The sequence below is a fragment of the Chiloscyllium plagiosum genome, unplaced genomic scaffold (assembly GCF_037043375.1).
Source record: "Chiloscyllium plagiosum isolate Xiang-an unplaced genomic scaffold, Cpla_swu_hap1 HiC_scaffold_31, whole genome shotgun sequence".
Taxonomy (NCBI): Eukaryota; Metazoa; Chordata; class Chondrichthyes; order Orectolobiformes; family Hemiscylliidae; genus Chiloscyllium; species Chiloscyllium plagiosum.
The window spans coordinates 36,805,502-36,820,477 of NW_028270169.1; the positions used below are offsets into that span (position 1 = coordinate 36,805,502).

A 14,976-nucleotide genomic window follows, 5' to 3' on the forward strand; every position below is an offset into this window, starting at 1 on the left:
ATAATCATAAAGGATATAAATAGCAAAGCATTTATCTGGCTTTGATCCTATAATGAAGAGAGGACTACACTATGAATAATGAGTGCTGCATACTAGACTGAAAGAAGTACCTGTACATTTTTTTTATCTAGAAGAAGCACTGGGGCCTTGTACAATGGTGTCAAAGGGATGATTTGTTTTTGAATGGGCAGATTTTACATAGGGATATCTCAGCAATGGACAGCAAGAAGTAGGATGCTGCCAGAGTGAACCAGATTAAGATGGCAGTGTTGGTTGGTTCAGAGTACTGACAGGAAAGGAAAAGAGCAGATCTGTTTGGTGGTGAGATCATGCTGGAGATGGAGGACATTGCAAATGTTGCTCTGTTTGTTGGGGAAGGCAATGGTTTGGGAGATGAAGACAAGGGTGACAGTTTCGAGGATAGGGAGAGAAACTGATGAATCAGGTGTGTGTGCAAGTATGGGAAACAAAACAGGGAATCAGTTATGATCCCTCTCTACTATGGTGAAGGCTGAGGAAAAGAACGATATCTTAGACACTTGTTATAGAAGATGGTGTCCTGAGGAGATGTAATGAAAACAGAGGAACTGTGAAAAGAGAATGTTGTCTTTCCAGGATGTGAGGTAGGAAGAAATATATTTCAGGTAATTGTGAGAATTGGTAGGTTTTTAATAGAGATCAATAGAAAAGCAGAAACAGATAATTAAACAAATAATAGTTAATTTATTTGTTTAATATAAGTGACACAAATCATTCAATTCAATTCAGATAAGGAGAAGTTAAAGAATGGAATGAAATATCAAAGATGAGCCATACCATGGTAAGGAATTGATGGTGTTTCGAACAATGGAAGACTCTAAATCAGTATGATGGTGGAAAACAGTATAAATACAGTCACCGTTAGAAAAGAAATATTAGTCCAGCGAGATCAGTTTAAAATTAGAATAAAAAGTATTCACCGTACAATATTCTACAGAAATTGGGCATTACTATGTCTCATGTAGGTTCCCATAGCAACATTTTGTTTTATCCGGAGAAAGTGACTTGAGTTTAAGAAAATGCTAATCAATATGAGAATAAGTTTAATTAGATTGAGAAGAGTAGTGGTGGGTATTCCAGTGGGGACTAGATGTGCCGATCAGCATATCCACAGGGAAATTTATTACAGTGGCAGAGAATTTCATAAATTTCACACATGTAGCTGCAGTATTTGGTTTCTTTTAATCTGGTAGCTCTCTATTCATAGGCAATGTATATTGTTAGAAGCACAATGGTCTGCTCTCCATAATCCTGACACGGAATTAATTTTCTCACAAGCTCCATTATTACTGCATAGAGGAGGTTGGTTAGCTAGCTGGTCTGTAACATACAGTGATACCAACATTGCAGTTTAAATTCCCACACTGTTTGAGATTACCATGAAGAATTATCCTTCTCAGCCTCTTCTCTTGCCTGAGGTGTGGTAGCCTTCAGTTTAGTTGTATCTCTCTCCAATGGGTGAGCAGCTCTATGATCTGGTGGTATTATGGTGACTTCACTCACTGCAGTAGCCTTGACAATTAGGCTACAATTTCTGAAATTTCGAATTAAGTCCAGAGTAGTGGTGAGTTAGTGAATTGATGGGAACAGATGTTAGTTTTCACTCAGTGGTCTCTGAGTCGTAGGTTGGGAATGCTGAAAGTACTCTAGAAAAATGAACATATAACTTAAGTCAGTGCTTAGATGTTAAATTATTCCACAGTATTATTTGAAGGTGAGCAAGAGAAATTTGTTGTCCTCATCAATTTTTACCTTCAACCAACATCACTAAAACGGATTATCTGGCCAGATTTATCTCTCTTATATGGGACATTGCTGGGAGCTCTTTTTCTTCTCCTTCTCGTTTCTATGTTCCATCACATTACAACACTACCCCTCTTTAAAAACTACTTAATTAACCATGAGGCAAATTGTAAATATCCTGTATAACTGCAGATTCTTTGTTCCCTGCAGGTCCATCTTTTCAATATTCTTCATATCTCCTTGGAAATTTACTTCTGTTCATCCTAGATCTACAAAAGTGTTTGGATTTACCCATCAAACTAGTGCGGCTTGCCACTCTTCCACATTGGTAAAAACAAGGACTGCAGATGGTGGATTCCTGATGAAGGGCTTTTGCCCAAAACGTCGATTTTCCTGCTCCTCAGATGCTGCCTGACCTGCTGTGCTTTTCCAGCACCACTCTAATCTAGACTCTTCCACATAGTCTGTGCCATACTCATTGGCTTTCCTATTTCCTCAGCACATAATTTGAAAATGTATAAATCCCCTCATTGCCTTTTGCCCCTACTGCAGTCTGTATGTCACTGCCAGCATTTGCTAACTCTACCCTGAACCTCTTGATCTATGATCTCCTTTACCATCACAAAATATCTTCAAAGCTCTATTGTTTTGACCATACCTTGTTCACCATCCCCATCCTATTGCTCCATTTTTGATTCATTGGGAAGACTTTAGGATTTTAGGGACAATTACTTATATAAAGATGCCATGTGAATCCAAGTTATTATAAGCCTTCTAAAGCTCCAAGTTGCTAATGACTCTGAAATGACCCATCATCACTCTAGCACTTCCCCACCCAGAGATGACTCTGCAACACTGACCTGTTGCATCACACTCCTGCCACACTGAGCCAACAGGTTAGATTCCTGAGGTTTTAAGGTCAGGTTGAGAGGCTGCATTTTCTTTCGTGATATGAAGTGCGTGAATTGATTGGTTCAGACCTCTGTCTGGCTGATGGTAAGGGGTGCTCTCACTGCTGATTAACTTAATTGTTCTTTTATAGATAAGGCATAATTAAGCATTGTAAACCATTCCAAGGAGAATGATGTCTGATAGCAATCCTGCTGTCCAATATGCCAATTTCAATCCTATCAGAGACACATAGTATTTACTTGAAGGCTGCCACATCAAATTTCTTCATATATATCTGATGTCAAGTGATCAGCAATTTTGGTTCAAATAAAAACCACCCGCCGTACAGTAAAACAGACCACACCATGTCATTGATCAGAATTGTTTATTTTGTATAAGAATTCACAACGCAGGAAGCCATTTGCAACCAAAGCATGAACATACTTTACAAGAAGGCAATGGCTGGGAGAGCAGACAGGAGACAGCGTTGTCCCTCACTTCTGCAACAAACTGCGACACATAAACCAGCACAATCAGCTCTACAGCACAGTTACAAATCAGGGCAATCCTCACAGAGAGGGCAGAACTGACAATACTGACAGCCATCCACATCTTTACAATATCAAGCACTGCTGGTCAGGAGCAGCGCGTTAAACAACAAGTTCAATGAGAGTTTCAGACACAGAAAGGAAATGTTTCACATTTTAAAAACTTCCGTAACATGCAGCATAAATTCAATGAGTTAGAAGGACCTAGGTATCTTGTCCACTTTATTGCACAGTAATAGAAACGCTTGCCCCAGACAGTTCTTTAAACGAGGCAACACTGATCTCGGGCGCAGCCTCTGATCTCCTTTTTTTTGTTTGCCAGTTACAGTGTCCCTTTTGTTTGACCTACATGAGCTGCGCTGAACAGAAACATTTATTTTGTTTCCCCTGAGTGAACCTCTCTCTTTAGAGCTCTCACCAAACTTGGAGAGGGGAAATAATGAAACTTTAAACAGCGGGCAGTGCTGCTGGATCCTACTTTTTACATGAGCTGATTGATTTGTCCATATCTTGTTTGAGAAACTTCAAAAACCATCATCAGTATTGATGCTGCTAGATTGCAGCAGCAGAATGGTGCTGCCTGGCATGATATCCCATTCTTAGCAATACTTGCTGATTTTAGATTAACATAGCTCCTAGCTTGGTTTACATTAACATGCATCCCTCACCAAATAACAATAATTAGAACTCTGTTTCAACGTGACTTTTTCTGATAACCATATTCAGTTTAATTGATGCTGAACCTATTCAAAAGCTGAATTTCCACATGACAGTGCTGCTTAATTTGAATGATTGGGTAATTCAAATTTCTGGGAACAGTAGATTTTGAATTATAAGGAGACAGCAAATCCTAAAACTTCCCTGAGAGTTGTATATAATTGATGTCCAAGTGGGAGGTTTATACCAGTGGGAGGAGTGTGGTTTTAGATAAGTTCTCAGTAAGCACCAGATCATGTGGGTTGGTTGGCAGCTGTCCACTGGCTAGGTATTCTAATACCCCTGGCAAGCAACATTGCTGCCACTTGGTCCTTTTTGAGAGGACAAAGAATTGCAAGGTTTCCACTTCAAAAAGGTTTGTTAAAGGATATCAAAGCAGATAGGTGATCATTTTCTCATCCTATTAAAAGCAAGCTTCTCTTAAAGACCTAAAAAGGCTAGCTCCTCTCCATATTGATTTTTTTCTAGCTTTAGATCAAGCATTCCACTTTATAAACTCATAAAATAATGTTCAGGACCTTTAATTTATTGTTTACCTTTTTTTTGCTCTGCTTTTTTCACTATCTATTCTTTAAAGATGGTCTCAAGACAACCAGGCATTTAATTTATCTTCTTGCTGGGTAGCAGAGACTTAAAAATACCAAGCAGATTTTTTGAGATAGGAATGGGTTTCCAGGGCAAGGCCTTCATCTTTTCATGGCTGATGGGCTCCTGAATTCATGTAAGATACATTTCTTATGATTATCTGGTGCAGTTAGTAGAGATCTGGAATACTCTCTGGTGATGTGTCATTATTCCGGAGCAAATTAGATTGTTAATCGACCTCCAGATGAAATCCATCTACATTGGGTTTGCTAGAGTGAGTAATTAAAATATGGGCATGACAGGTATTTACATACAGACTGCATCAGTTAACTCTCATGTGGGATTTGAATTTTACTTGAACCAATTTGATGTTCATTATTGTTCAACACTTTGTTCATTGGCAGAGATTAACACCAATTATCTGTTTCCTATATTTCTAAGATACTTCAAATTGAAGTGGGATTATTTTCTCATTAGTAGAACTTGTCCTTCATGGTTATCCATTGAGGCCAATAATGTCTTAATGGGAGGCAAGGTTACATCTTAGGCCTCTGAATCAAACAAACATTAAAGGTGATTAAGTGAGACCACATGGAGCAAACACTACATATTGGTGAGATGATGATCACCAGATCTTGTAATGGACAATGGTTTGTTCAGGTGTCTGTCCTCCTGGGTCTCAATTGACTGTCCTCTGTGTGGAAGATGTAGCCTGAAGAGAGATTATCTACCAATTGTAGAGTTTTGTTTCTTGCTTTCAGGTGAGCATCCTCCACTCTCACTTTCCCTTAGTCATTTTGGGCCAACTAATCTGACCTTTCTCAGGTGACAAATTGTGAACCTAAGTCTCAGGTGGGGCTTGCCTTAATATTAAATATAAAAGGAGAAGAGCCTACTTTATATAAATGATGGTGTGGAAGACATCACATGTGAGATGAATCTCTCACATATCAAAGTACCAGAGCCTCACAAACCTCCTGCTTAGAAAATCTCCCTCCTGATTTTTTTTCTGATTTCAGGACTTGTTCCTCTAATGACTCATCCCAGAGCAATTGAAAGGTCAATTCCTTAGAAGGAAGAAGCAAATTCTATTGAGAATAAGCAATCTCCTCCTGTCTAAACAATTGACCCAAACAATGGTTGCTTGTCATTGAGTGCAATATGAGCTGTGTGGAATGAACCCTATGATATCAGTTTGGTGATCTATAAGGCCTGTGATATCAGTTCTGGGATATGAGCTTTGTGGGTATACATTAAATTATATCAGCCCTGTTGTGTGATCATTCTGATATCACTTTATGATATGTGAGCCCTATGTGCCAAATATCTACTCCTTTCTCTATTCTATTCCAGCTCAATACCCATACCCATGGCAATTGACTATTTTCTTACATTAAAAAATCAAAGCAGTTTGGAATGTTGCTGAAACAAGTGAGTTTCCTAATAACAGGAATCTCTCACTTACATCAAACCCTTTACCAAATAGTTAGGCAAGAACTGATCTCAACATTCATAAGGTAACATTCTGGGTAACAAAACTTGAACATTTTAATATATTGCTGAGAACTTTTACTTAAAATGAGCTTTTCCCCTTTAAAACATCTCTTGAAATACTCAGACTTTGTGTTGCAGGAGTGTAGCATTACACTTTTAGATAACCTCGTTGTTGGTCACTCTGGGCTGGGTACTTTGTAAACTACATGGAGAAATTGATGTGTTGCAATGTACAGCTAGCTGTACATTGCATTTCCTGTTTTATTACTCATGAGCAACGCGTAGTTACAATTCCTTGATATACTCTATACATGATGAGGTATGTTTCATCCAGCAGCACTGGCCTTCCATCTTTGTCATTGTTTGTGACTGGTTGCCATTGTCCATTTAGGAGAATGTAATGGTGTGGTCATATGTTTCTTCGTGCTAATAGATAGCATAATGTGCAGTTCCCTAATATGGCCCTGCAAGTAGACAATAGGGACACTGTACTTTTGCACCAAAAGAGTTACCATTTGTTTTTAAATGAGAAGGAAGACTTTTTTTAAGTAGGTATAAGTGTTTTGAAATCTGCACTTCAGATCATTGTTCATTTAAGGAGAAAGTGGCAGGGACAGATCGAATCACATGCAGGATTCTCCATTACACAGCAAGTGACTGATGTGAACACTTCAATGATCAATAATTATCTTCAATCTATTTTTACATTTAAATGACAGTAGTTGTGCAACTCTGAGAACAATAGAATAGAATGACAACTAATCAAAACTAGTCATTAATTTAATATACAACACTAAATAATATTGAACACTTGGATATTAGCTCTAGGTAGCCCTCATTGAAAAGTGATTAATGCTTCCATCTTGGATCAGTGAATAAATGGTACTGAATCAGGTAGACCAGAAAAATCCAACTTTTTACTATTGGACTGTGCTGAGTTAACTGATCTGTGAAGAGCTGAGGAGATGAATGGGTCTTTACAATCTAATCTCTCTCAATCACCTACAGTTCAGACTCACACATGAACATTGGGCACTTGTACAAAGTCAAAGAGGGTGCTCAGTCCTTTTGGAAATTGTAGCACCACATATCCGTATCCAGAGAGATGTAACTACAGTCAGGTTCAGCTCTTTGGAAAAAAAAATTAGAGATTTAAATGTTTTAGAGGGATAGGTTGATAGGGTGAGGTGAAAAAGGTTCATGTGGGATAAAAACACCAACTTGAGCCAGTTGGACTGAATAGTCTGTTTCTCCAATGCACATTCTGTGTAATTCCATGTGTAAATTAATAGGATCCCATTCATAACAGAACATCTATAGATATTCAGATCCATGCCTACAGGTAAGATATTGGCCTCTCAAATTACTCTCTGCTCATTCATATTCCAGAGCCCCAAAATAGGGTGAAAGAAACTATTTCAAGATTAATTATTCTCTCCTGAAGTGATCTTCCAATCATATCTCTTCCACTTACGGCTGGCTCTTGCATCTATGTCTCTCTCTCTCTCCTAGTAGGTTGATAAGCCTATTCTGCCCTCTCCACAGATACAGAGCTGGCACCAAACACCACCATTTTTGAAAAAAATTGTTAATTGGACCATTCCTTTCAACAGTGACGTTTGATGCTTACTGCTCCAGTGCTGTGTTCCTAACACTGTCCTCCCACCCCAAGCACTCCCACAGCAAAACACTATTTCTGGGCCCCAATCCTACCTTTCTCTCATACAGTGAACTGAAAAGCTTACTGCTTCAGCAGTGGCTCCTAACCCTACTTCTCAAGCCTGCAATTGATTACAAGCCTTAACTTTCCCTTTTGCAATGGCTCTTAACCCTTACCTCTCTCTCCCAAAGTCAGCTAACTGTCGCTCTCCTTCTGACTGTGACATCCTATAACCCCACCTCTCTCTCTTCTGCACTGAACTCCTAAACCTACCACCGTCTTCTATGAAAACTGAATCCTCCTGTTCTTCCTGCAGTAAGTTCCTAAATCAGATGGCCCCCTCTCCTCAAAATTGTTTAACCATATTTCTTGCTGTCCAACAGGCACTTAACCCAGCCACTGTGTCATTACTCCTGATACAGCCACTTTGAGCCATTGATTTTATCTTCCCAGTTGGCATATTGTACAGTATAAAGCACAACAGGGGAGAGGATGCTGACACATCTGCTGTTGTCCAAATCTATACACATCACTGAAGTGAATTGGAGAAAGATTCATGGCTGTTATTGTTGTAAAAAAGTATTGCTGTTAGATTTTATGGACCAGTTTGTTAGTCATGGCTTTTCCAGCCACGTGCTTTCATTGCTGTACAGTCAGTGAGAATGTGAGTTGACACTTATCCATGGTTTCCAGATTCTCACATTACAGCAGAAACTGTAGCTGTAAACTGCGAGCAACAGAAAAGTCCCAGGGGGCCAGAGAACAATACTGTAAGGCAATAACTGAACAAAATAATAAAGGAATCTATGAGGGGAAGGGCAGCAGAGAACAGTGGGTAATGGAGATCAGAGGGGATAGCACGATGGACAGTAAAGTTACTGAGAGCACTGGTGTCACTGAGGGTGAGGGCAGTAAATCTGGCTTCTGCCCTGTCCTGCCAGCTGACTTTATTCACTGATCCAATCTCGAACATTTTGCTCCTACAAGTTGCCTCTGGGATATTTTCCACGCTTGTGCTTTTCACTGACCGGCGAGCGGGTGGTGACGGAAGTGATGTGGGGCAGGCTCTCATTCAGCCTATCCTGTGCTTCTGCCAATTTAAATTGCTGATTTAAAAAATGCTACAAATCTTCTGTTAGCAGAGTTGCTTTCATCTCCAGCTCTGATACAGATTCGAATGACAGAATGTTTAAGGGCTTCTCCAGTGTGTATTGTACCAAATATCATTACCACAGATGTGTCTAGAAAGTGTAATGGGTGCAGGTTGAAACTCCCAATTTCGAAGCAACATTCTCATCCAGGCTTTTACTTTTCAAAATACAGAGTTTGGACATCACATTTATTTTGAGACAGTTAAGCCAAAACCAAACTAATCACAGACACAAGACATAACACTGCTTTTCTTAGGCTAACGTGCAAACAATTTGTTAATTGGTGAATGTAGCAGGTTCATAAACCCAGGCTACAGTTGTGCTATACATGTGGGGCAGACTGGAGCTGAACTGAGCCAGACCTCATGTCTGCTCGGTCACAGGCTGGAGACTTTCTCATGAACATTCAAAAACAGCTAAAATACCAAACACCAGGTAATTGGCACAGAACATTGGCTTTAGACATATAATAAAGTCTTCGAACAACGCAGGGTGCTAAGTCAGGGCAACAGGCAAATTTTGAGTTTTTAATTTGTGAGTTTAACCAAAGAGAGAGCCAGATCTTCTCGATGTGCTTGAGTGATGTGGGTGAAATGACAGGAGCCAGCAGTTCCCTGATGAAGAATGTTTACTCAGTGATCTTGGAATCTCACTCTCTCCCTGTGGTTTTCTTCATGCATTGTAACCCGTGTTGTAAGAGAAGAAACAAACCTTCATGTCCACTCTACCACTAGCTACGCTATTCTGCTGGGCAACATCTTGAAGGAATATGTTTTTCAGGGACCAATCACCTGCTTGTTTTTCAGAAGCTCATTGAGACAGCATTTGGGAGTGTGATACAAAATAACATGCCAGACTTCCCATGGATCCTACTCCTGTCTGAGATCTTGTTCACCTTTACTTGAAACTGCCATTATGATGTGAAACGCCACTCACTCACTTAGCTGGCCTTAGAGCCTGTTCTGTCTGCTCTGTATAGTCAAATCATTAGGGTTATGATCAGTGACAGGAATATCTTCACCTTAGTGCCATCCCGGCCCAGTGGAACCATTGGAAAAAAATAACATACACGGTGCCATTGGAAACTTGATCCTCAGAATCAATACATGAATTTGCCAACAAAACATCTGCAGTGCATAGTATGGTGAGGAGGTAGTGGTGGTAAGAAGAGATCATAAACTCCTAGAGCGCTGGATATTGGTCCACTGAATCTGCTGCAGAAAGTGCACTTGCATGTTGAGATGAGAGTAGGACTGGGTTTGGTTTATTTGTCAGAAATAATGGGAAGGTGTATGTGTATAGCAATCAGTAATTGATACTGATCACTGTAGGTTACTGCACTAGATTTGATTTGCTTTCCCACTGAAGGGGATCGATAAACCTTGTGTTTTCTGCTGACTGCATCATTGCAGGGATAGATTATAGAGATTTGTATAATGAAGAGAATAGCTGTGTATTTTCATTCAGTTTTTATGCAAGTGCTGGCAGGAAGGAGGCTGAGACTCTCTTCAAATCATCTTATTGACAAATACTGCTCAGCTGCAGGCGGCTGAAAAGCTAAACCCAGAAACAGTCAGCTTGGACTTGAATTCACACAGACCAGCAGAATTCCTTTCAATAGCCACTCTCAAGAACTGCAGAGTTAGGGCAGCAATATTAATGTGCTAATTTCAACCAACATCTCCTCAAGTGCTGGGTGTGCAGATTTTATTCTGTCATAAATTAAGTCTTTGTAAAGTTTTGTCTTGTAAAGGTTAAGGAAGTGCCTTGAGAGGCATTGTGCTCTGTTCTGGTTTAATGGGAACTGCATCTGGTTCGCTGGGGGTGTGTATTTTAATACATACCACGAAAGCAACTGTGTGTGAGGTATTAAAGTCACAAAAACTTCATTCAGAAAACAAAAATCAGAAAATACTGCAATTAGACAGCCGGACCTCCTGTCAATTTGTATTTGATTTGTGGTCTGTCAGGATTAGAATCTGAAAGAAAAGCTACTTAATGAAATGGAACAAAACAAAAAGGGACTTAGGGAGAAAATTGAATTGCTAAGCAGGTTTTTGAAAACTGGAAAGACGTGAAAATACATGCAGGAAAGGCTGGAAACTGACAGACGGTCCATCAGCACTGAATAAAGAAGCAACAGTTACAACTGCTCACTTAATATCACTTCATTGGCTCACTGTGATGTTGTTGCTTTCATATCATTACACTTTTCCCTTGACGAACCACGACAAGATGTGTAAGGATTCACAATCCAATTAGCAGTTTGATATGTTCCAATATGAATACTCCTTCCACTGTGATAACTATCTTTCTACCCATTGATGGGATGGTTCATTATATATTATGGGAGGGTATTGGGGACTCCCAAAACCCACGTGTTTTGATGGGGTCACCACTGAGACGTCAACTAAGAATTCACAGCCCAAACTACAGTGTCCACTTCTGTCAGAAGCAGGGTTCAAATGTTACACATTCTGACTTTAATCTTTGATCTTCAAATATTATCCAACAGCTTCCAACTCCAGGCCAATTGCATTTGCAAAGGAAAAACATCCGAGTGCTTCTGACAATTTCTATGTGTTAGCATCATCTGTAGCCTTCTTGGATTCATTCAGGGCACCAACTTAAACATGTTTTCTATACTTTCTCCTCATGAACAGAGAATGAGGTGCGCAATATTTTTTGAGGGACTGCTTTTGGTCAATGTTCATAAGTATCCCTACAGAGCAGCAACAAACCATTCGGCCCATTGAGTCTGCAACAGCCCTCTGAATAGCATTCCTCCCAATTCCCCCTCCCCCAACCCATATCCATGACACCACATGGGTTTTCTTTTACCATGGCTAATCCACCTAAGCTGCATATCCCTGGACTCTATTGGGGAATTTTTAGCATAACCAATCCACCTGACCTGTACATTTTAAGACCTTTTTCAATGTCTCACGAACATAGTAAAATGTTTATCAGTTGCAATAATGATGACAAGAACAAGTAGTAGATGTGGCAGATCTTACAAGGAGACACCAAATGTGTTGCCGCACAATAGTCAAATATAGATCAGAACTACAGGAACTGTTCACCTGATGAAATGCAGTACCTCATAGATTATAGCTCATTGATCAAGTGTGACAAGAGCATTCACAATTACTTGCCTACTCCTCACACCTTATAACCCTTAACTACCAGATCTATAAAGCTACCTTTGACTTGTTAGTTGCCAAAAGAAAAGTTTCCTTTGATTCATAAACTGTTGCATGGCTTGCCATCAAGCCAATATGACTCCTAATACTACTCAAGTATTACTCTTTCATCCCTGGTGATCGTAAACAGATCTTCAGAACAATCATCAAGTTATATCTTTTTGATGAAACCATCTAATTTTAAAGAAGTCCATCTATAACTAATAGTTGACAATCCCATGATGCTCCCAGCCTCACCCAGGAGAACCCAATCCTCCAAATTATGGAGAATGGAGCCGATAAAAACAGTTTGGTGACCACATGGTAGCTGGTTTCAATTTTTCTCATTAATTCTTCAAACTTGCTCAGCAACTCGCACAAATAAGCATCTTACACTGAGCAAAATGGACCAGGGGTGCCCAGATTATTTTTCTGACACACCCTACGCAAATACATATTTGCCTTTTCTTTCTTCAGCAGGCTTTCAAGACAATGTCAAGCTGATATTAGGCATCCATGATGTTGAGGTGCGGGTGTTGGAACTGAGATGGACAAAGTCAGAAGTTACACCAACGCCAGGTTATGGTCTAACAGGTTCATTTGAAGTCACAAGTTTTCAGAGTGCTGCTCCTTCGTTAGGTGACAAAGGTCACTTCATCTGATGAAGGAACATCTCTCCGAAAGTTCGTGATTTCAAATAAAGCTGTTAGATTATAATCTGGTGTCATGTGACTTCTGAAGCTGATACCAGGCAGTAAGCCCATCATGTCTGCACCCTGTCAGCACTCAAAACACAGGAAATGAATCAGACGGTGTCCTGAGGAAAATGTTAGGAAGCATCTAACACTTAGGATGAATAAGTGGACAAACAATGAACAAACTTCTTTTATGTAATGACTTTCACATCCTCAGAGCATCACAAAGAACTCATGGCCAATAAATTATTTTGAAGTCTATAATTGTTAAGTAGGCAACCAAGGTACTAAATTTGCCTAAGTGCAACAAACTGCAATAAGATGAATAACTAATTGGTTCTGGGATAAATAATGCCATAAGATCTTTTACATCTGTCTATTTAGTACCTCTTCCAAAAATGGGGACACAATGCAGCATTTACCTAGTAACTCTTCTGGCAGCCTAGATCATATGCTGAAATCCTAACATGATCTTTAAACCGGGAGAAAGTGAGGACTACAGATGCTGCAGATCAGAGCTTTAAACCTACAACATCCTGATAATGAAGTGAGAGTTTGTTCAGGCAAAACTTATAGGCTGCAAATGAACAGCAGCAAGAGGGAGGCTTAACTTGAGAGTGACAGCTACTGTGAAATCTACAAATTTTGTGCTTTACAGGAGATCAATGATGATCTTAGTCAAAGACATACTTCATATAGTCTGCATTGATATAGTTGAGAATCTGTACTGCCTGTTAGATGGAACGGAGAAGAAAATTGAATGCTACATATATACAGATATGTGAAGCAGTCTTAAAAACTTGCAGACCATCAGTCATCAAAGTATCATTAAAAGTCAAAGACCTCTGAAGACAGGAGGCCTGACTGTTAATGTAATGTAGTTGTGATGTCACACATTATCCCACTATTGGTGAGGTCTTTGGCTGTAATTTGTTGGAATAAGCTCAATCTAGGGAATTTGTTATAGACAATTTTCTGGTGGCCTTGAGACTTTTCAGTGGTAGCTCCCAATCTGTCCCCTCACTGATCCTTGGTCATTTGCCTTCCTGGCTGACCTTCTTTAAACTAGCTGGTTTTCCTCAGAGGATTGCAGAAGATGTTTACTCCCGGATGGAAAGACTTGGACAGCAGAATCACCAAAATGCCAGCAATAAATTCGGATGATTTGGTGATTTAACTGGAAAATGGCTTCCCCCCTCATATCCCTTTGAAACCAGACTTGGCCCTCTCACTAACAAGAATATACAATTAGATTCAATATAATGTACACCCTATGTTCTCACCTAGGAATCAGATAAATAAATATTCAAGAAGAGCTAAAAACTTGAGTAGGGAAGTGTATAGGTTGCACCTTTATTTTTCACAATCATTTGAATTTTGCAGGTGGGGAGAAGCAGTCAGGGATAGTACTGACTGATTCTGACTGACATGTCCTTAATAGGGCTCCTATAGAGAGCACTGAGAGAACTAATTATAGGGCCACTGGTGCAGCTATTACTGGAAAGTTCTGTCAATCAATGATTGATGCAGCAGTTTTCCTGTTACACATTGGGCTTAATCATCTCACAATCTTTCTCTTTCTTCTCCTCTGCCAAGAGGTCAGGCTTGACCTTGTGGATACTGTGTTGGATGAATTGCCAAACTATACAGGGCATGGAAATTGTAGGCAGCTTTCATGGCCTTCTCCAACTTTAAATCAAAATCTCATCTGATTTATGTTTTGTGTTTAATATACAAAGCATCCCAATGCACTTTGACATACTGACAGCATGTTTTATCACTGTTCAGGCACAGCATTAATGTCATTATGTTTTCAATTGCCCTCAGCTACTCAGTGGTGTTAACAGCCGTGCTTCAATGGATAATTCTAGTCCACTTGCATCTATTTTCTCTGTCTACCCACAGATTGAAATAACATTACTGAACTGCAGCAAAGTTAAATCATCTTGACCTCTGCTTTGTTGTGCATTCCCTGTTGTAAGCTGAAAGTTGTGCCATAGCCCTTGGTGGTTCTAAGTGTAACATCAGTTGAGATCTTGCACTTGAGTAAAGGGTAACCCCCTTACGACACAGATGAGGAGGAATTTCCTCCATCAGATGGTAGTGAATCTGTTGAATTCTTTACTGCAGAAGGCCATTGAAACTGGCTCATTTAGTAAGGTAATCCAAGGTTTTAGGGAAAAGGCAGGAACCTGGAGTTGAGGATTGTCGGATCAGGCATGATATCGTTGAATGGCAGAGCAGACTTGATGGGCCAAACGGCCTACTTCT

General features: G+C 39.8%; 1 protein-coding gene across 1 annotated transcript in view; it reads right to left on the bottom strand.

Moving 5' to 3' along the window:
• Positions 1-908: 908 nt before the first annotated feature.
• LOC148141881 (syntaxin-1A) overlaps positions 909-14,976 on the bottom strand; it is a 259,187-nt gene continuing 245,119 nt past the window's right edge. The window contains exon 10 of the mRNA XM_043718631.2: positions 909-1,685. Coding sequence (XP_043574566.1) covers positions 1,644-1,685 — 42 coding nt within the window. The 3' untranslated portion in view covers positions 909-1,643. The remainder of the gene's footprint in view (positions 1,686-14,976) is intronic.